Source organism: Cynoglossus semilaevis, chromosome 19, assembly GCF_000523025.1.
Source record: "Cynoglossus semilaevis isolate Cse_v1.0 chromosome 19, Cse_v1.0, whole genome shotgun sequence".
In the NCBI taxonomy this organism is placed as follows: domain Eukaryota; kingdom Metazoa; phylum Chordata; class Actinopteri; order Pleuronectiformes; family Cynoglossidae; genus Cynoglossus; species Cynoglossus semilaevis.
The window spans coordinates 14,999,250-15,020,451 of NC_024325.1; the positions used below are offsets into that span (position 1 = coordinate 14,999,250).

The 21,202-nt window shown below is 44.1% G+C and overlaps 3 protein-coding genes across 4 annotated transcripts; 1 reads left to right on the top strand and 2 right to left on the bottom strand.

The window, feature by feature from the left end:
- Positions 1 to 35: 35 nt before the first annotated feature.
- LOC103395543 (ras and Rab interactor 1-like) lies at positions 36 to 2,998 on the top strand. The gene is made up of 5 exons (XM_025065658.1): positions 36 to 309; positions 392 to 506; positions 651 to 723; positions 941 to 1,032; positions 1,346 to 2,998. Exons 1-5 carry the CDS (start codon positions 106 to 108, stop codon positions 2,638 to 2,640), a joined length of 1,779 nt encoding a protein of 592 aa, XP_024921426.1. The 5' UTR covers positions 36 to 105; the 3' UTR covers positions 2,641 to 2,998.
- Positions 2,999 to 3,028: 30 nt separating this feature from the next.
- dpp3 (dipeptidyl-peptidase 3) lies at positions 3,029 to 10,259 on the bottom strand. 2 transcript variants are annotated; one of them, XM_008333272.2, is made up of 20 exons: positions 10,134 to 10,259; positions 9,878 to 10,046; positions 8,608 to 8,766; positions 8,387 to 8,531; positions 8,213 to 8,302; positions 7,986 to 8,123; positions 7,823 to 7,897; positions 7,636 to 7,726; positions 7,411 to 7,541; positions 6,854 to 6,984; positions 6,233 to 6,291; positions 5,942 to 6,136; positions 5,574 to 5,686; positions 5,374 to 5,466; positions 5,222 to 5,284; positions 5,005 to 5,129; positions 4,446 to 4,566; positions 3,858 to 4,037; positions 3,380 to 3,542; positions 3,029 to 3,266 (listed from the first exon to the last, which is right to left on the bottom strand). In XM_008333272.2, exons 2-20 carry the CDS (start codon positions 10,012 to 10,014, stop codon positions 3,124 to 3,126), a joined length of 2,352 nt encoding a protein of 783 aa, XP_008331494.1. In that variant the 5' UTR covers positions 10,015 to 10,046; positions 10,134 to 10,259; the 3' UTR covers positions 3,029 to 3,123. The 2 variants fall into 2 exon arrangements, with proteins under 2 accessions (XP_008331494.1, XP_008331495.2); XM_008333273.3 differs by lacking the exons at positions 9,878 to 10,046; positions 10,134 to 10,259 and adding an exon at positions 9,613 to 9,766.
- A 1,047-nt stretch (positions 10,260 to 11,306) lies between these two features.
- On the bottom strand, positions 11,307 to 15,557 carry LOC103395535 (endosialin). The gene is made up of 2 exons (XM_008333270.3): positions 14,363 to 15,557; positions 11,307 to 13,310 (listed from the first exon to the last, which is right to left on the bottom strand). The coding sequence occupies exons 1-2, from the start codon at positions 14,826 to 14,828 to the stop codon at positions 11,590 to 11,592; spliced, it is 2,187 nt and encodes a 728-aa protein (XP_008331492.1). The 5' UTR covers positions 14,829 to 15,557; the 3' UTR covers positions 11,307 to 11,589.
- Between the last annotated feature and the right edge of the window lie 5,645 nt (positions 15,558 to 21,202).

A 21,202-nucleotide genomic window follows, 5' to 3' on the forward strand; every position in this document is an offset into this window, starting at 1 on the left:
TCCACCAGTCACCTTTAGAATTCTTTTACTTTAATTTACATCAGCTGATAATTTGGTTAAACTCGTTACAGGCCTGTGGTAATGAGGTGTTTGTTCTGTGTGTAGATGGCACAACAAGAAGAACCTCTTTATGATTTCCCGGAGCCGACGCAGTCTTCAGTCAAGAAAGTCCTGGGACATCACAGGGGACGAGGATCTCTGAGGAGCATCAGTGTCCTGGACCGCCTCCTGCTCACCGTCCCTGTCTGGCTCCAGCTGTCAATCAACCCTGCCACTGCCCTGCACATACTGCAGAGGGAGCCACCAGGGGTCAGCTCATGCACATGCTCCACACAGTAAAGTTCATACACTGGTGTTTCTCGGTCTAATCGCCTGTGTCTTCCCGGTGCAGACGTTTTTGGTGCGAAAATCTCGAACATCCCAGAAAAACGTGCTGTGCGTACGTTTGGAGGATGACAGCATTCCATCATTTGTCCAACAGTTTGGTATCGTGGAGGAACCGTCCGGTAAGTTCCTAACACTCCTGAGGAATTGAAATTGATTCATTTTAAATGGTCATCAGGACAAAGAAAGGGCTGCAACATTCATTTATTCCATTCACTCTCATACAGTACGACTCTTATCTTCTCTCTCTCTCCTCCCTCCTCCAGCTCTGTGTCTGGAAACTTCCGCCATCAGCTTCCCAGATCTCCCAAGACTCATTGCTTTCTACTGCGTCAGCAGGTAAAGAATAGATTCTCATCATCCAACCCCCTCCAGCCCCCGCCCCTTATGTTTCCACCAACTTCCCATCCATTTCTACAGATGATTCTATGACAGTCATAGCCAATAATCCTACATTAATGTTCACTTAATCAAGAGACAACATCATCATCAGAAACTTCTATATTTAATACTGTGTCTGTTCTTTTATTTATATGTTATTCTGTGTTTTTATTAGGGATGTGTTACCGTTCCCTTTGGAACTTCCTGATGCCATTGCGAAGGCAAGTTCCCACAAAGAGCTGGAGTCCATCTCTCACATGGGAATAGGTTTGTTAACACAACTGGTTTCTTTATGTATGATTTTATTTAGTCATTATGTACAAAAAAGAGAGAAAATTATACTGATGAACTGACTCTGACTCTATGTATTTCAAAAGGTTAGCCACTATGTTTTGCTACCACAACAATTAAAATAAATTTTTTTTAAAATATTCGTTTTGCTACCACAACAATTAAAATAAAAAAAATTAAAAATATTTTGATATGAAAGAATGTGATGACTAATGATTGACATGTTTGGAACATTTTGTATAAAACGAGCAAAACAGATTTACTCAAATTAAAACGTCTTGATTTATAGAATTTTGGAATTCTCATCTAAACGTCCGTGGGCCACGGGAGACACCAAAGTCCCAGAAGGACGTGGAGAAGAAGCCAGACGGTGATGGCGTGACCTCGACTTCTTCTTCTTCTGCTGTTCCTCCAAACACGAGCTCTGGTTCAACTTCCCAGACCGGTTCAGAGAAGCAGAACACGACAGAACCGGATTCAGACAAAATAACCATCAAACCCACTCTGTTCCACGAGTTCTGTCCAATCACGACTCGCAGCCCCCGAGAGTTGGACTGTGGCTCTGGTCTGGGGGCCTTCTGCTTCATCAACCCTCTGTTCCTGCAGTCTCACAACGTCCTGTCCAGACGGCGTTTTTTAAAACGCAGCCTCAAGGTTCGAGTCTCCACAGAGTCCTCCACCCTGCTGTCACCTCCTCTGGCTCCACCGCCTCCTCCGCCTCTCATGCCTAAAATAAAGCGGAAATGTAAACCTCAGGAACAGCAGGAGCAGGATGGGACTCAATCAACAGCTCAGGAAACTCCTGCCGAGGTTCACACTGAAGCTCCATCAGTGGCTCCTCCTGAGGAGCAAACGCAACCTCAAGGGGAGGAAGATGAACTCGAAGTTCCGCTCCCAATAATCCTGGAGCATCTCCCTGACGACGCAGACTACATGCAGCCTCCTGCAATTGGCAACCCCTTCCTCCCTCGTCCACTCTCTCCTTACCTCTCACCAGCTGTTGCTTCCATTGCACCTCCTATTTCCCCTAAAGGAACTCCCCCACTGTCTCCCGCGAGATCACCTGGTGCCTCTCCATCTCTCTCCCCATATCAGTCTCCATCCCTTTCACCCAGAATCCCTATTTTTCTCTCTCTTCAGGACTCACCCAGCACTTCACCCTATCAGTCCCCCTGTCCTTCTCCAAAGCCCCTCTTCTCCTTGTCTCCCATCACTTCCTCACCACTCTCACAAATGGCAGAGCAGAATTATCAAACGCCGACCGTCCTCCAAAAGTCTGAGCAAGACACTCCAGGGGGAGAAGTCAACGAAAGAGAAGAGGAGGAAGAGGAGGAGCAGCAGCAGGTGAATGTGGATGATGGGATGGAGAATGGAGCTGCAGCTGCTGAGAATTGTGAAGTCATTGAAAAGGAAGAGGAGGAGGACAAGAAGATTGGACAGATTGAAAAGGAGGAGTTGGAGGCACGGGGACTCGTTTTACAGATGAATGCTGCTGCTCTCAATGACACGGACTGCAGTTCCTCCCATGAACTGGAGGGGGCGGCAGAGATTGTACCTCCGTCATCTCAAGGCAACGCCGAATGAAAGCAGGGAGGACAAAGTTAAATTAAATAAACCTCAGCTGACACTTGTTGATTGTTGTATTTTAAGTGTTTCTAAATACTGTCGCTCACATACAGCTACCAAAGTATTTAATAAATTTAAAACCATAATATAATTTTGTCCTCAATGATGTGCAATTAAAAAAAGAGCTGTAAAGGTTTAAAATCCATATTATATATTTGTTTCTGTTACGTTTACAGCTGGATTAAAATCAGGTTTAATATTTGAAGACAATAAAACCATCGTCTCCAACAGCCTTTTATTTCTTTAGATTCAATGTCAAATGACTAATGTTGTGAGTGAAGTAACAAACGATTATATATGCAGTAAATATATATATATTTCTGAATGTTTGAAAAATTGAGTCAAATTGCATTTTTGTTTTCCTTATTTATTACTTTTTAATCAGACTTAATGCTTAAAAAAAATTATCCTCATATTGGCAGACCATGGATCAAATGTCCATCAACACCAGCAGGGAGCGTCCCTTCTGCTCATCTCCAGGAGGTCGGCCTCCAGCTGATCCGTGTCTTCTTCAAATCGCTCAATGAAGGAGCGAATTAAACCGGCGGCGCTGCCTTCATACTCCACCAGCTCCACACTTTCTCCTACAAACAGACAAAGACAAAGACACGACAGTCAACATGTGGGAGGACAGGAGTCTGAACAGGTTTGTAGCTCGAATCAAAGGTCGCAGAAGGAACAGGTGAAAAACACTGACCGCTGATTCTGGTGTTGGCCTGGACGAACATTTTCCGGTCTTCCTTCCTGAGCAGCACCGTGTCACGGAGACGCAGGAAGTTGTGAGAGCCGCTGTCGCTGACGGTGGAGTAGAAGTCGTACAGAGCTCTGCCTCCTTCTACATCTGACGTCGACTTTAACACCTGACAAACACATGAGTTAGGTCAGAGAGGGAATGTAGAGGTGGAGCAAATAAAGTGTGGTTAAATTAAAGAATTAATAAATATTGAAAAAATAATTTGCCCTGCTGAATCCTCCCTCTCAGTAAAATGCCATATTGTAGCCTTATTTGGTCAAAGCTATGCCAAGGAACATGTTTTAGTGATTCCCACAGTGCCACCTAGTGTCAAGTGGAAATAAGAGATAATAACTCCATCTCAGACCGTTCTATTCTACAGACATCTCCAAATCACAAATCAAACCAAGTCTCACGGTGAATGAGACATATATGGACTTACTTGCAGTTTGCAGAGGAACCTCTGGATGGCGTCCTTGCCCACGGTGTGGATTTTGCTCCGGTCCAACGTGATCTTGCAGTCAGGCTTGCCGTCCTGTCCTGTTGCCTCCTCCAGGCTGACCAGGCCCTCCCCGGCCTCCAGGAGGACACGCAGGATGACGAAACGAGCCTGCATGTGCGCCTGAGACACGGACACACAGACACACGGAGAGCGTGTTTACATGTTCTGACACTCAATATCAACACAGACGGAGACGTACTCCAACACGAGCTGAGATATAAAAGAAGACAGCTCCATGAGCCAGTCAGACGATCTGACGTTTCTAGTAAACACTCTCCAGACGACGCCGTGGATCACTGATGTTTTCATCCAGTTTAAAACACCTCATTTCTGTCTCAGTTTGTGACCATTAAAGGTATAAAAGGTCTGGGTCTGTCTTTTTAAAGTGTAAAATAAAACAGAACAATACCTAATACAACAATCTGAAAATAACATCGACAGATTCGCAGAAAATCAACCACTGTAATTCCGTCTTGGAGGGGCCGGTCCCCTCACTTTGAGAACCACCGTCTTGAGCAAACACTCTACCTGTCTCCAGCTCTTGCTCTCAGGTGTGTAGAACTCCAGGCCCAACAGTCCGGCTCTGACCATGCTGAGCCAGTTCACATAGATCACATCCTCCGCGTCCTGGCCTTCATTACCAAAGATACTGCAACGAACACACACAGACAAGACGAGGTGAAACCATCAGCTAAAAAAAAAAAAAAAATCTCACAATAAATTAAAAAAAAAAACCCGTGCATGATTAACATCCATGCCTGAAGACTTCTCTCTGTTTATATTGTCATATATGTCTTGCTGCACATTCTACAGATGTTCATTTTTCTTTTTCCAGCTTCAGTTCCAGTGTGTTTACACCCAGTGACTCTTCATTTATTTCCAGTTACTGCAGACAGAATCTTTCATCACAAAAAACAGTTTTAAAACTGCCTTAAAACTGTGCGTCTTAGCACTATTTACACATCAGAGAGTTAAAGTAATCACATGTCTGTCTGCTGGCACGGGCTCAAGTAGAAATGGAATTCTCTAGAATTCCAGTGACTGAGGAACCGTCTCTGTTGTGTAAAGGTTCTGCTCCCGGACAGACCTGAGAACGTCCTTGTTGAGGCAGAGGTAGAGGCCGACGCACTCGGCGCGACACTCTTCATAGGACGACGCAATGGTGGAGAATTTACTGTCCCACGTCTCACTGCCCCGATACGCACTGGACACCTGGACGAGAAAAAAATTTTTTTTTAAAAATCACTCACTTCACTCAATCACTGTCTCTCCAACACGAGGAACAGTCAGCATCAGAAACTCACCAGTTCTCCAGTTTCTGGATTCACCACTTTGTTCTGGTCAAAGTTGAACTTCCCCTGATCATCCTTGAAGACAAGCCAATGAGATCATAAAAACAATGAGGAACCAGATTATATTATTACATACTGTAATTCAAAGCTGGCCACCACCTCACCTGAACAAACAGTTTCCCGCTTCCATGACCCAGCAGCTCATGGAGGCCAACCTGTACCTCGAACGAGGGGCCTTTCCACTTGATGAACAAATCCTAAAGGAATAAATAAAAAAACAACACACAAACGTGCAGGAGGATGAAGAACATTAAAATTGTATGAATCAAACAGGAGCAAACGTGCTGGAAGTTTCACCCGTTACCTTGTCGTCCTCCTCCAGGAAGGTGAGTTTTTCTTTCTTTGTAGCGTAGGCCACAGCCAAGACGTTGCCCAGTGACACGTTCTTAAATCCCTCCGACTGTCTGATGTCATCATCTAATATTAGACGAAGGAAAAAAAAAAAAAATCTGTATGATGCTATGTAATGCATTGTTTCCCAAAGGCTGGGTCGCGACCCTTGGCTGGGTCGCAAGAGTTTTTTTTTTTTTGTCGTCTCACATCAAGTTTATGAATAATGTTTATTGACTTGGGTCACAAAGGTTTGTGACTTTTAAAATATGGGTCACCAGGAAAAAAAAGTTTGGGAAACACTGATGTCATGCACTGTGTTAAAGTCATCAGAACACGTACAGTTAGGGATGTTGATGCCTGCTGGGATTCCACTTCCAGCAAAGGTGAGAACATCCAGTGAAGTAAAGTCAGGTTTGAGGAACGTGTCCTTCTCAAACTCTTTGGGCCAAGGCAGCTGTGGCAGCAAGACCTCCGCTGAGCTCACCAGTTTGGCGAATCGCTCGCTCATCGCCTTGTTCACCACGGCAACAAAACCTGATGATTTCAACAGGGAAACCAGGGTTGAGAAGTTCAAAACGGAATTCAAATTCAAAACAAAATTGTCAAAACGCAGAACAAAATGTTTGTTACCTTCAAACTCTCCTCTGGAGCCAAATGGATCTCTGTAGCTCTCTATGAACCCAATGTAACTGAGATGGACAAGAGACAAAAGTAACAACAAAAATATTAGTGCACTGTACAAATATTACACTCCTAACATCTACATATTTCAAACATATGCATAAAAAGTTACAAACAGGTATGTTCTCGTCAGATTTTCTAAAAATATTAGTGCACTGTACAAATATTACCAAACTGTGGAGGAATAAAATGTGGAAAAAATATAGAGATATTTTTTTACACTCCTAGCATCTACAATTTCAAAAATATGCATAAAAAAGCTAACGTAGATGTATGTTCTCTTTAGATTTCATTCATTATTTTTTGTACAAATGTCTTGGAAGTAGTAGCATCTGGAAACAAACAGCGAACCATGAAGCCAGTGACTGATACTGTACAGAGACACTGCTCATTTCCTGCGTTCCCGCTGCCTGTCGTACATCAGATCACACTCACAGCTAACATCAGATGTGAGCCCATTGACCTGCCTTTAAAGTTATCTGCTGTCAGTGTGTTGGGACTTGATCGAGTGTTGGATGACAGAACGGCATCTTCATCTCTGACAGCAGACAGGTGGATCAGTGGACTCACCTCTCGACAATCGGTCCCTTGTCTTTGATCCAATAGCGGGAGCCTTCCTTGTGAGCGTCGATGGAGCCCAGGGTGAAGCTGCGTACGTATTCCTGAATCATCTTCCTCTGGTTTTCATTGGCGGCGTAGGTCTGTGTGGATTATTTGGAAACACGGTCAGAATTCCACAGGGGAAACAACGGTTCTGTCAGACTGTTTCAGCTTGGTTTGGGTTTTTCTTAATACTTCATAAGAGTGCAGCAAAGACCTCTGGACCACAGATATTCACCATCCTAAAATAATCTTTGCATGTCCAGATTATCGTGAAAACAACACACTAAATTAAATAAAAAGATTATCGTGAAAACAACACACTAAATAAAAATAAACAAATAAATAAAATATAGAAGCATACTGACAGGAAGAAATGTGTTGAAATTGTTTCATTAAGATAATTTTATGAACTAGAGTCAAAATGTAACATCCAACTTAATTCATTGCACAGACCGGACCGTCAGGTTGTTCTCTCTTCTTCACTACTGCCAGAGTTCTGGGTAAACAGACAGTCAGTCACTCACCTCTGCTTGTCGGAGGAAACAGCAGACTCTCTCCATGAGAGGAGCGTAGTCTCCTCTCTTTACACTGAACTCTTTGTCTTCGAAACTGAAACTCCCGCAGCTCGACTCGCATTCTCCCTCCACAGCACATTCTACAGCAACAGAAAACTGCTTTTAATAAACTTTTTCAAAGTATATATTTATATATAAACAACTTATAAACTTATGCTCATGAGTAGTTGTGACCTTTTTGTACAGCTGAAGCCAATCGCACCTCGTAGCAGGATTTCCCTCCGTTTTCCCGCTTAAAGAGACGAGTGTTGTAGGCTGACAGTTTCTGTGGACACGGGTCAAGCAACATATACAGTGCATGAGCGCAAAACTACAAATATGTGTAAATGTTTAGCTGGACTTGAGAGTAAATTCAATCAACCTTTGAATCAAGGAACTTCTGAGCCAGCTCAGCATCCTCCAAACTGCAGTTTCCTGAGAAGTAGGTAGTAATTCCCTAGAAGAGATAAATACTTACAGTACATACAAACAAAATCATTAACAAATAAAGCGGTGATCATCCGGGGCCTCCTCGGGTTCCAAACCTTGTCTCCCAGTCCCAACTGTTTCTGCCGATCTTCCAGGGAGTAGAGAGGACACGAGCAGCTGTTCCACAGAGCTTCCATCTCAGCCGGCTGCTCCTGGAAGGCCTGGCTGGCCCTGATCAGAGTCTCCAGTTTCTCCTGGGTTGACAAAAGTTTGACAAAGAGTTAGAAATTCTATTGTGACAAAATTATACAATGGTAGCAGCAGACGGACGAGAAATTCTTACCTTGGGTAAATTTGGGATGAATTTAGTGTCTCCAAAAGACTTGTAGTTCCCCATGTTAGCATACAGAGCTGCTGCATAGACCAAAAAGGCCTAGATGACAAGGAAAAGATCATTTTATTTTATATTTGAATAACGAGAAGAAGCCACAGACTTCCAAGACAGACTACCAAGTACCTGATACTCGTCAGCACTGAGTCCAGCTGCTGTGGCGACCTCTGCCAGCTGTGATGGCGTCTGTTTCCTAAAGATTTTCTGCAGCAGGACGAAGATTTCCGCCGACTCTGGTGAAGTCTGCAGCAACACTGCCAGACCACCGTACCTGTGAGAGCAGGATTGGAGCTTGGTTTTATTCTCCGATTACAGGTTGTTTTAAACCCTGGGATTAAAAAACGTACCACGCAGCTCGCGACAGGTAGTGGGAATACATCTTCTCCTGAGGTGAGAGCAGACGAAAGGCCTCGCCGCAGTCGAGCGCAGAGATGCCGATGTCATTTGGAAGGTAGAACTGGGAGTCCACCATTTTTAAGTTGAGGTTTAGAGTTGATGATAAGGAACTTGGACATTTTTAAGTTGAGGTTTAGAGTTGATAAGGAACTTGGAGAGGTAAAAAAAATGAATAAAGTTAAACTCAGAGAAATAGAAGAAGAGATGTACCAAAGAGTAAGAGGTAAAGAAAATGAATAAAGTTAAAATCAGAGAAATAGAAGAGATGTATCAAAGAGTAATTAAAATTATTAGTTATATATATATAAAAATCCACTTTGATAGAGTTTTACAACAGTTTAAAAAGTATGCTTCTGGTCGATCTGCTACAAGCTATATCCTTAATCTTTTTCTTTCTTCCTCTTTTTATCGTGTCTCTCACATTAACAATATTTTCAGCTCAACTAGAGACATAGTAAAAATATAAATGAGCTTTAAAATTACTGGTATTGAAGTGAACACAAACACACACAAACTGCTTTAATCAAACCCCACGCTTACAATAAATCTCGGACTCGTGGACCTTGACCTGACAAATCAAAATATGGACAAAATTCGAAAGTAACTGTCTATTGTTTTACTGCCAACTGCGATTGATTTGAATACGTTTCGTACAAAGTTATGTATGAACAGAAACATGTTTTAGTGTTTTTTTATTCGATCTGATAAAGAAACTGCATCACCTGACTTTAAATATAAAAGAAATGCGTTTAGATTTCAGAGGCTAATGCAAACAGTACAATGTTAGCTCCCCGCCTTAAAGCTAAGACAACTGCAAGAATATAGTAATACAATGCAACACATTTTGGGGTCGAAAAACAGGTGGAAATTGCACTGCAACTGTCTCGAAACATGACCACTACATAACTAATGATTTAATGTGTGTAAAACGATGGAAAAACCTAACAGCTTGTTACCGTATTCTTCTCCACTCGCTCAAACGAACGTCAAATTGCAGTCTCACGTTGCACACTTCCGACATCCATTGAACCTTAGACCCGCCTCTCAGCCAATCACAGTTTGAGAGTTTGTGATTGGCAGCAGGTTGAACAAATACCGTCGTCATATTGCGTTACAACGTGGACGTCATTTAGAAAAGCTACGCGAGACTCAAGCCTTTTAATGGGTAAAAGGACGTAAAATGTCACATATTATGTTTTTATGGGGAAAAAACAATCATACCAGTAATTTTTGGACTGCCTTACGGGTGTTATTTCCAAATAATAACGATGTGCCTTGACTTTAGTTCGTCCTACACACGAGGGTTTGACTCCCGTCCTTAACAGTCCTCTATTCCATAACCGGCAGAATCTGGACATTGTTTATTCCTGACACACATAGTCCATGGATTCTGGAGGCAATAAAATAAAAAAATTTAGACACTACAGCAGTTAAAATAGTAAATGTAATTCATTTCTATTCGAATCTGTGCACTTACATGTTTTTCCTTTAAAGACCCGCCTCCATACAGCATTTAGTCTTTGTCGATTGGCTACAAAATCCACTAGTAGCCAATCAGAGGAGGAGCAAGGCGGGCTTTTGTAAATTTGATCCAATCTCCCTTTAAAGACCCGCCTCCATACAGCATATAGTCTTTGTTGATTGGCTACAAAATCCACCAGTAGCCAATCAGAGGAGAAGAGGGGCGGGCTTTTGTAAATTTGACCCAATCTTCTTTCTGCTACCCTCCCAACTCTTCCTCGTTGAAATTAATTAAACTCTGATTTTTCTGGAGTCGCAGTACTGCCACCCTTCGTTTCGTATCTATTCCTGCAACGTTTAGGTCCTGTCAGTAAAACCAAAGGCCAGATTAAGAGTGTATCTTGCCTTTCTTAATACATCACCAAATAAAACTGCAAAAAGAAAAGAAAAGTTGTTTGCATATATTTAACTAAGGGAATACTAATATGTAATATGAGAGTTTTCAAGTTGATCCAAATAAAAACATACAAGAAAACTAGAAAAGGAAAACAACTACAAGTCTAACTATAAATAAGCCAAAATAAATAAAGGTCACCCGATATATAGTTGAGTGAGCTTCAAAATAGCTAAAAGCGATTACCAAATGTTGCACATTGTCTTATAACAAAGGAGGTAAAGAAGTTTACAGTTCAGCCCCTCGTCTGTTTTGTGAAACCCCTCTCCTTTTCCTGTTATCCTTCTGGATGTAGACAAAATATCAGCTTTGTCCACATCCACTGCGTTTCATGCTCTGACATCCTGTTCCTGTTTCTGCTCCCATTTATTTCGCAATTTCCTGAAATCCCTGCAACTATTTAAAACACAGCCTCCAGTGAAAATGTCGGCAGAGAATATTTAGCTGCCAGTGAAAAGTAAAAGTAAAAATCCAAGTTGTTTTATTTGGTTGACTGAATCGCAGCTATTTAAAATATGTAAAAAAAAAGGAATTTTTTTACTTTTATCTGATGTGATCATCTTCTTTTGATCTTTCTTTACAGGCCTTTAAACTGTTAATCTTTCGACTTGCTTTCACACATGGAGCCACTCAGTCATAACCACTTACCACACATTCTTTCCCCACATACACACTTTCATTGGTTAATTGCTTTGATGGGTGAACACGTTGGATAGGCTTATAAACCACACAGTCTTTCATCCATTTATTGGTTTTATTGAATTTTTAAAAACACGACGAAAGAGTGAATTATTTACAATGTGTGTGCAACAGAAAAGGATTAGATTTGCCTTGATGAGGGGGAGAGGGAGAGAGAGGGCTAGGGAGGGAGAGAGAGGGATGGTCAGCTGTATTATATCAAGCCCCGCACCACAAAGAAATGTTAACAGACATCTGGATTTCAGCACATGTGTGTGTACTGTACGTGTATGTGCTAATGTGTGAGCCTATGGACTGTCGTTTGTTTATTTTTCAAAGTTCATGCTTGGGTTTTGCCGTCCCTCCTCTCAGGGGGAGTGGAGGGGAGTATCCAGCGGTGGCAGTTGGAGAAGCTGAGGCTCTTGTCTACAGCACAGCTGGTGCAGTAAACAATCCCCAGAGCCAGCATTACAACCAGGAACACACACAGTGGCACCAGCAGGGCCACCAGGAGCCAGCTCTTGTCATGTTTCTGTTTCCCTGCGTCCGATCCGTCTCCTCCTACCTCTGCTGTGCTGCCCACATCCTCCGCACCGTCCGCCTTGGATCTGTCCACGTCCCCTGGTGACCTGTTCGCAGCATCAGCTCCACCACCACTAACTCCTCTACTTCCTGCTTTAGCTTCGTCTCCAATTTCATTGCCTGTGTTGGATTTCTGTGTGGGGGGTGGCACTGTTGGATGCTGTTTGGGTGAGAGGGCGTCCCACGGGTTCAGGTGGTTGTCTCCCCCGTGCGACATGTCGGGAGGTATCTCCGTGAACCAGTCAACATCAAAGTTAGTGTCGGGTTCGAAGTTTGGGTCTGGTGTGAAGGAGGTGGACCAGGGAATGTCATGAGGGTCCATATTAGGTATGTGAGCAGAGTCGCTGGGGTCAGGGGTCAGTGTGGAATATTCTTCATCATCTGGTGAAAGTTCGCAGGTAATCCCATCTGTCTGCATGTTATAGCCATCGTCACAGTAACACTGGTAGCTTCCCATGTAATTCACACACTGCTGCTGGCAGGGAGAGCCCGTCACACACTCGTCAATGTCTACACAATCCCCTGCACTGCTCAGCTTGTACCCGCTGTTGCACTGGCACATGAAGGAGCCCTCAGTGTTTTCACAGGCTCCTTCACAGGTCCCTTCATCGAGGCACTCGTCGATGTCTGCGCACTCGCCGTCATCATCCATCTGGTACCCGTGGTCGCAGGTGCAGTGGAAGGTTCCAGGGATGTTGACGCATTGCTGTGGACACGGCTGCTGTTTGCATTCATCTACATCCAAACACCTGCGACCGTCTGGGCCCATTTGGTAGCCCGGTGGGCACGTGCAGCGGACGCCCCGCGCTGTCTCCACGCAGTTGTACTCACAACCCATCTCCACGCAGACCTCGTTGATGTGCGGCTGCTCAGTGGGACCAGCAGAGTCAGAGGACAATTCAGGGGACTCAGTTTGGCTGAGAGGGTCGGGGCTGCAGCCGTAACCGTCTTCATCGATGACAAAGCCCTCGGAGCAGAAACAGTAGTAGTCCGTGTCCGTGTTCTGGCAGAACTGCTGACATCCGTGATCCCCGCTGCACCAGTCGTGGTTCTGAAGAGCCTTACTGGAAGGGCAGAGTGGAGCGTCTCTGGACCAGCCCACGGTTTCATCATCTCTCACCGTGCAGAGGACTGACTGCTCTGCAGCGGCTTCTGGGTCAGAGCTGTCCACGGGACATGGCACAGCAGCTACAGATCCATAAGGGACAAATGTCAGCACCGTGCTGACCAGGTGAAACGGTGTGGTGTAGATAGCCGGGCCACTCCCCTCATCCTCCAGGGGGTGACACATTCCTTTATAGGTGTACTGGCAAACAAATCCATCCAGCGGCAGAGCGCAGGAGCCGTCCACCCACCGGTAGTTGTCACTGTTCTCACGCCCGCTGCCTGTGTGCACCGTCATGGCTACACATCGGGGTGCAGCACAGGTTCCAGGGGTTTCCTCACGGAGCCAGTTGACAAACTGACCATCTTGGTCTCCTGATAGAAAATAAAAACCAGGACGAGGTTAGCAAATGTTTCTGACAACTGGTCCTTCACTGCTAGATGTCAATAAGAACAACTTCATTCCAAAAAAAACAAAACACCACTATGCTATAGTGTCTCAAATATTTCTGTGAAGGCAGGGGTTTGGATCTCTACCCATCAAAGTGACTACCTTATGTTTAAACCTATATTTTGGCAGCAGCTTTAATTCCACAGATATATGCTACAGCTGTGTCAGCTCGAAGCACATAGCTGGGTTTATCAAACTCCAGATTTTGGCAGTCTGCCTTTAATGTAAATACTTCACATTTCCAACATGAGACTGTTGTTATTCACCGTGAAGCCCATATTGGTTTATCCACAATCGTATGGGGTCATGTGACAGATGGACCGCAGTGGAATACGTTGAGTGTACGATTTCACAGCCAAGATTAATCACCACTCACATCATCTGCAGCCAGGCTGACAGGGGTTTTGAAAACAGTCAAAATCTGGAATAAGTTTAGAATCTGGCAGGTTTTCACAAACAGTAAGTGATTACACTTCTGTGACTCGGGTGAATGAAATCCTTTGACTACACAAAACGGTGTAAACCTGGCGTCCTCTCCGATGGAAGACCCTGACCGACACGGTGAAGCGATAAAAGACACAGCTGGTTTTTAATAGGGGGCGCTGGTGTAATGACTAAATCAGACTGAGGGTCCACTGAGCTGTCGAGGTCAAAGAGGGATTGAACTTTCTTTGTCCCGCCAGCTCTGTGTCTGTGAAACAGAAGTCGCTAATGTACTAACCATCCGGCACAGATCTCCAGACTCAGGTCCAGCTCCTGAAGTCTGACAGATTGGCTAGAACCGGGGCCAGAACCATTATTTATCTAGACATTAGTGAGTTGACTACTAGTCATCTAGTGTGTCTGGGCTGGACTTCTTCATTCACAAAACCAGTCAGAGCAAAGGTTACATGAAGGGTGTCATTTTTAAAGTTAAATCCACTAGAATTCTGAGACTCAGATATGCAGGTCTTAAGTCAAAAAGGTGAGACTTTGCCTGTGACCCAGACGAATCCTCGGAGCGGTCTGGTGGATGAGCATTGACGTGGGGGTCTGTGCAGCCCAATCCAGAGACGTAGCCTGTGTCTGCTCCACAGTGACTCCATTCCAGACAGCAGCTCATGGACAAGACTCGCGGCCTCGTGGGTGTGCATGGTGGCCAGCGTCCCACCTCGCTCCCGGCAGCTCCGCCCTGCCTCCCTGAAGGTCCTCTTCTGGAGAAAGACAGCGTAGCATCCGTCCTGGTGGCACACGGCATCGCTCTCAGCCAGGTGAACCCTGGCTCCCGGCTGCTCCACCTCTGACTCTTTCAACCTCTGACCTTGGCCTCCAGGAGCCAGACAGACCACCAGAAGCCACAGGACACTCCGGAGACTCACGTTGCTGCGGCAGCTGCTTCTACTCCTGCTCCTTTGCATCCTCCACCAAGACATGAGTCTGACGTTTGAACCAACATCCATCATCGCAAATATTGTCAAGAAAAATAAATATCTCCAGTCCGAACAGACGTGACCCAGAGTCAACCAAATAAATAACCAACTTTGTCCAACTTTAACTTGTGTTCCTCTGTGCAACACTGTGGTCCACCAAGATTCTGAACGGTGTATTTCCAGAGGTGTTCAGGTAAAGAGTCCAGCGGTGCAGATGTGGGTCATACTCCAGACATCATCACAGGAGCCACAGTGAAGAACTGACTTCACCAGACGTCATAGAGACCGATGCCGTCCAGGTGTGAAAGTCAAAACCATCAAGGTCCACAGTGAAGTCCAGTAACGTCCAGATGCTACAGAGGCTCCATCCTGGATCTGAGTTTGAAGGTTTTCAGTCCCACTCCTCTGTGTGTGTGTGTGTGTGATGATCCTGCCAGTGTTTCTCCTGCCTCTGCAAAAGTCGGCTTTCTGACTCTGAACCTCAGAAGGAGAGAAAGAGGGAGAGAAAGATGGGGGAGGGAGAAAAGGGGGAGGAGGGGGGGCTACGTAGAGGAAAAAGAATTGTGTGTTTTTGGAAGAGGGGGCTGGTAAAAAAAAAAGTGTGTGTGAGCGGTGCATTAGAGGAGGCTGCGCCAGTTGATGGGGACAGTGTGTGTGTGTGTGTTAGATGGGGGGTAAAGAACTAAAAAAAAAACCTCCAAACTTATGAAAACCATACGGCACCACTCTGTCCCCCATCTTTCTCTGGCTCTGCACACACACACACACACACACACACACAGACACACACAGACACACACACACATGAATGGAAACTCCTTGTCAGCTCTGTGTGATGCAAAGATTTTTAGAAGAATGAAAAGCAAAAAAAAAAAAAAATTAACTTCTTATTATTATTCCTTTTTCACATTTTTTTCCTCCTTGTTTCTCTTTTACTAAAATGATATTTTTATGTATTTTTCTTTCTATATTTCCCTTCATTCCTACTTTCTTTCTTCCTCCCTTCCTTCATTCCTTTCCTCCCCACTCTCTTCATTCTTTCCTTTTTCTTTCCTGGTTTCATATTTTCTTTACTTCCATCCTCTTCTTTCTTCTTTCCTTCCTCACTCTCTCCCTCTCTGCCTTTTTTTTGGTACATTTCCTTCATTGTTCCCTTGTTTCCTTCCCATTCTCATCATCATCATCTGATTCTTCTTTGTCTTTTTCTCTTTTCCTCTTGGCCAAACATTTTATTCTCTCTCTCTCTCTCTCCCCCTCCCTCCACTTGTGCTTCCTTTGTGACCCTCCTTTTCCTTATCTCTCCTTGTTGATCCACTCCATCTTTCTTTTCTCTGTCCTTTAACCAAACGTACGGCAGCTGGAAGTTCTTAAAGTGCAAACGGCAGAAATATCTGAGTGAACGGAGCAGGAATACCTGTTGGACCGTGCAATGAGGGTGAACGAGGGAGCGAGCATCCCTGCACATATATATATGTGTGTGTGTGTGTGTGTGTGTGCACGTGAGCTCACGGTGACGCTGTTTACAATATCTTTGTATGGATCCAGATGTCTAATTGTGTGCCTTGGTGTGTGTGTGTGTGTGTGTGTGGCGACCACTCGAGGGCATGAGTAGGAGAGGAAACAGGAAATGCCAGATGTGCATCAGCCTGACCTCTGAGGAGCAGGGGAGCTGGAGGAACCTCCACTGCTGTCACATGATCTGCCCACCAGGGTCTGCAGGCTCAGTCTGGATGCAAAGTCAATTAAACTGATTTCAAGCCGCGACAGAAACGCTTACAAAACGACCGAGACCAGAGGCAGTAAATTAACGTCGACCACGACAGCGAGCAGAAGAAGAAATGTCCGACTTGTCGTACGACATCTCTACAGGGTTTTTTTTTCTCCCTCTCTCTTTGGAAAGTGTGGCTTTAGAGCATCTTAATATCATTATTTCCTGCTGCAATTTTCCTTGAGGTTTCGATGGGGAGAACGTCGTGCAGTGAGATTTCAGCCACTGAAGCCTCTGAACGGAGGATGAGACGATGGAAAAGTCACGCTGATATGTGTGTAGTTCAATCAGTCATTAGCCGCAGCCAGTGTGTGTGTATGTGTGTGTGTGTGTGTGTATGTGTGTGTGTGTGTGTCTGTGTGTGAGTGGTCTGGTTCTGGCCTGTGAGTTCTGGCAGCTAGAATATATACAGTCCAACTGTTCAGCAGTCTTTTCCAGTTATGTAAGAACGATCAAAACCAAAGGAAGACGGAAGGAAAGAAAGCCCTCAGGATCCTGGAGAACCTGAAGAGCCTTTTGGTCTTGCCCTCCCCTCCTTCCCCCCTACCTCCCCTCTTTTCTTATCTCAGTGTTTTCTCCTCCCTCCCTCTCTCTCAAAGTCTCATTATTTGGTCTCAAAATCTGCAACGACTCCCACAGAATCCCAAATTTTATCCCAATCCTCCTACTCGAGGTCTGTTTATTCTATCTCGCAGCTGAGTTAACCCCTCCTCATGTGCCGACAACCACGCCCCCTAGAGGCACATTCCACAAACATAATTGATAGAACAGACCCAAACTTCTCCTTTCCTCGGAGCCACCGTCCCAATTCCCCGTCTTCACATCAATCCACTTACTGTAACTCCACACTGCTCTATCTCCTGACCCTCAAGACCTATAATGGAACACACAGACTCTGGACTCTGTATTCCCTGCCTCTATCTCACACACACTACTGCCTATCTCCTTGACTCCTATCTCCTTGACTCCTATCTCCTTGCCACAGCAAGCTTTAAAATATTACAAATATTAGCAACAGAAAAATGACTTTTCAGCTAAAGCTTTTATGAGTGTTCAGGCGTTAATAAATTAAATTTCCAACCAATACATTCTGACAATAACCTGTCACATGGTGTGATGTCATGGCAGCAGCTTAGTTGCTAATGCTGCGCTAGAGCACTAATCTGAATTGCATTGGCCGAGAATCGAACACAGGCCTTTTGGACCGTGGTGATTTGATTTTGTCATTTCTAAAAACAATGACCACGGCAGAGGCAGCAGACTCAAGAGTCATTTTCGGCGTCTCAATTTTTCGGCGGATAATCGGATAATTTGATGAAATGTCGTTTGGCACAGTGTTGATGCCAGATGCCTGCACCAGGATGGACTCAGTGTGTGGCTAAAGTCTGATGAGCGTCCCCTGGATTAAGTGTCCTTGGAAACACTGACACTCAGCTGCAAGTGTACGTTACTGAAAACAGGAACAAAAAACAGGTGGCAGCTCCGGTGCCAGCCAATCATATCCTGTTACACGACGTCGACGTTGGTGTGACTAAATTTATTCATGCAAAAGTGGCAGTTCTTTTTATGGCCTGCAGGGGGAGCTAGAGCCAATCTCAGGAGTCACCTGACTCTGGAGAACTACATTCAGCGACAATCATTCACACTAACATTCACACCTTTGGCCACAGAGTGAACAGTTCACGCTGCAGGTTTTATTAAACTGGAGAAAATCAATGTTTTCCTGCAGCGCCCCCTTTTGTCTGGAGGTCTAGTTTCAAGCCCCACCAAGTCAACACCCTCACAGATATTCTTTCATCTTGTTACACGTTTACAATCATTACTGGTATCATTACTGGTATCATTACTGGTATCAAAGAATTACTAATTACTAGATAGTGCAGTTTTTCTACAGTAAACAACTGTGGAATTGCACCCCCTACTGGTGTATCGACTCCTCTAGCTGGACTTGTGGAACTCAAGGGACAAAAACTATGTTAATGAAAATGATGTATAATTTAAAACATTTGTTGACTTGCTCAAGGGTTTGAAAGATGACAAGCCAAGATGTTTTTTTTAACTAACTCTGACCTGATGAGCACAAAGAGATGACGGAGATGTCCTGAATTAAAAACCAAAATGGAGAAAGCATGATTCACACAGTAAAATTGGAACACAAAAAAAACAAAACAAAAAAAATCCTCCAAATGCGTAGAGAAGACTTATTTTGGGAATGTTGACTCAGTCTCCATGCCTACCTAATGTGGTGAAAATGGTTTTCACAGCGTTGACTTTTGGTGCAGCCATTTGGTGACAAAACCAGAATCTCACTGCAGAACTAACTTGAGTGGAACTTCAGCGCCGACTTGACTGATGTCAGTTCTGTTGTCAGCTCTTGCTCTGCTCCTAAAAACAGGCTGTGAACTGTGTGTTTGGCAGATGAATGAGGTAAGACAGCAGCAGGCCAACCAGAGACAGCGCCTGACACCGAGAGCACTTCTTGACTCTTTGAAAAACATCTCCGGATATGAAGCGAAGAGCGCTGCGGCGGAGCGACTTTTAATAGCTTCAGTGTGTGTTTCAGACATAAACAGCGTCGCCACCAACTCATCGCCACGGTTTTATGATTGTGGGAAGCTGCAGCACCTGAGTAGAACATGGAGAGAACATGTAATCGCCGCATGGGGCCGTGCGCAAACAGGGACTTCAAACCAAGAACCTTCTTGCTGTGAGGCAGCAGCGCTAACCGCAGCACAACCCCCAAAGATCATGTGACATGTAGTTAGTGCTGTAAATGAGTAGTTATCACATGCAGGGGCTGACATGTGCTAAAGCATTTACAAATGTCTGAAGAAAAAGAGGGTCAGGGTACGGAACGGGCGGGGGGGGAGCGGGGGGGGCACGAGTGTTAAGTTATAGGGTTTAACAGAGACGTTCAGATGATCTGTCTTTGGAAAATATTCACCGCTGCTGTTGTTTGTGGTCAGATTCGTTTCATTTGTTTTTCTTAAGTAGAGCAAAAAAAAAGAGCCGAAGAAACCTGGTCCACGGTCTAACCCCCGTTCACCTCCACACTGTTTGTTTTCTGTGGGTTTGATCGTCGGATTGTTGGTCGGGGAATGACACAGAAATTTTCCAGCACTTAAACTGGGAAAGCAAGACTAACAGACTGCAGCTACGCCATTGGCAACGTCCACGTGTTCCTAGTGGAAAAAAACGAAACCCAGAGTCGCGTGTTCTGGCCCCTGAACCTCGTGTGTCCTAGATGTGTATTTTCATTGCTCCTCCAGTGTGTGTATATACGTCCCCCCGGTGGACAGGTTTGTAACTGATTACACTAAATGTCACGCAGGCTTGACCTTAACATAGCGGAGGTCAGGTTGGCTCTTTATTGACGTTATGAAAAGTAAACACTTCTGTGATTCTTAACAGGATCCAGAAATGAGTCAAATAAATTCATCTTCTTTGATTATGTCTCAGTGGAAGGAATTAGATTAAATCTGTAGAAGAAGAAACGTCTGAAACTCAGTTTCAGGTCCAGGTCTGACTTTTCCAGGATTTCTGCTCAGAAAATAAACATCAGTCAAGGAAATATGCTTTTTGGAATTTTGTTTTCTAGCTATGCTGTGAAAAAGTTGCTATTTTTATGTTGACATTTATGTCTTATGTATCTTTTAGACTTGGTTTAATTTTTGTTATGATTTGTGCTAAATTATGGCTACCTCTGGTATTGTTTTTTTATTATGTTTCCAATGGTTTGGCTACTTTAATCTGAGACAGTATTTTTTCCTTTTTTTTAGTGTAAGATAAACTTTAAGCTTTTCTATATTTAACTTTGGAGAAAATATGTTTAGCTAATTTGAATCTGACTTTTCAACAGCTATTTATTTAGCATTTGTTCCTGTTTTTGTTCTGTTTTGGACATTGAAGCTATTTTCTCAATATGTTGTCTCTTTCTGTCATTTCTTAGACACCAAGCCATGTTGCTACATCCATGGTTAAATCATCTTTTCTTGACAAACGTTTAGTATTTTCAACATCTCATCTTCGTATTCTTTGATTTTAAGTGATTACAGTGAATATTTTTCCTCCAAAACTTTGACTAGTTCGGTGCTAAAACAGTGAAACCCTTTAAATCATTCCACATCTACATCATCGTTACTTATCTCTGAACAGACATGCAGTCATTCTTTCCGTGACCTTTATGATCCTTATAAACTAACATGTTCTACATATGGAAATATTGTCGGCTCAGTTTCCACTCAGGTTGTTTTTTTTTTTTTTTATGCGTCAACTCTATATTTTCCACTGGCGTTAATGATTCGTGTCATTAAAATTCCAAGGCCACTTCGCCTGCACCTCAGCCAATTTCTGACCCCAAGAAAAGCTGGATCCAGAGTTGCCAAACTTCCTGTCTGATGTCAGGGGAACTAAACGGTTATTTCCTCTTTGTCTTTGGTCGCTCCGGTGCAGACGCACATCTATCAGGATCACTGAAGATTTGTACCATGTCAAATGCAGCAGGACACGTCAGTTGCTCATTTTTCCCGACCGCTGCCGTCTAACGTTACACACACACAGAAAAAAGGCACAGAGACACACACACACACACTCGCACACACACTGAAGCAATTAGCTGTGGCCTCGTGGTTAAATAATG

Excerpts from the sequence above, each read along its gene's own strand:
- LOC103395543 (XM_025065658.1), top strand. The coding sequence starts at position 106 with ATGGCACAACAAGAAGAACCTCTTTATGATTTCCCGGAGCCGACGCAG. Across the intron at positions 507-650 it reads TATCGTGGAGGAACCGTCCG|CTCTGTGTCTGGAAACTTCC; the intron begins GTAAGTTCCTAA and ends TCCCTCCTCCAG. Across the intron at positions 724-940 it reads GCTTTCTACTGCGTCAGCAG|GGATGTGTTACCGTTCCCTT; the intron begins GTAAAGAATAGA and ends TGTTTTTATTAG.
- dpp3 (XM_008333273.3), bottom strand. The coding sequence starts at position 9,761 with ATGACGACGGTATTTGTTCAACCTGCTGCCAATCACAAACTCTCAAAC. Across the intron at positions 5,467-5,573 it reads TCCTGGAGGAGGACGACAAG|GATTTGTTCATCAAGTGGAA; the intron begins GTAACGGGTGAA and ends TTATTCCTTTAG. Across the intron at positions 3,267-3,379 it reads GGCCAACACCAGAATCAGCG|GAGAAAGTGTGGAGCTGGTG; the intron begins GTCAGTGTTTTT and ends GTCTGTTTGTAG.
- LOC103395535 (XM_008333270.3), bottom strand. The coding sequence starts at position 14,828 with ATGATGGATGTTGGTTCAAACGTCAGACTCATGTCTTGGTGGAGGATG. Across the intron at positions 13,311-14,362 it reads AGGATTCGTCTGGGTCACAG|GAGACCAAGATGGTCAGTTT; the intron begins GCAAAGTCTCAC and ends ATTTTCTATCAG.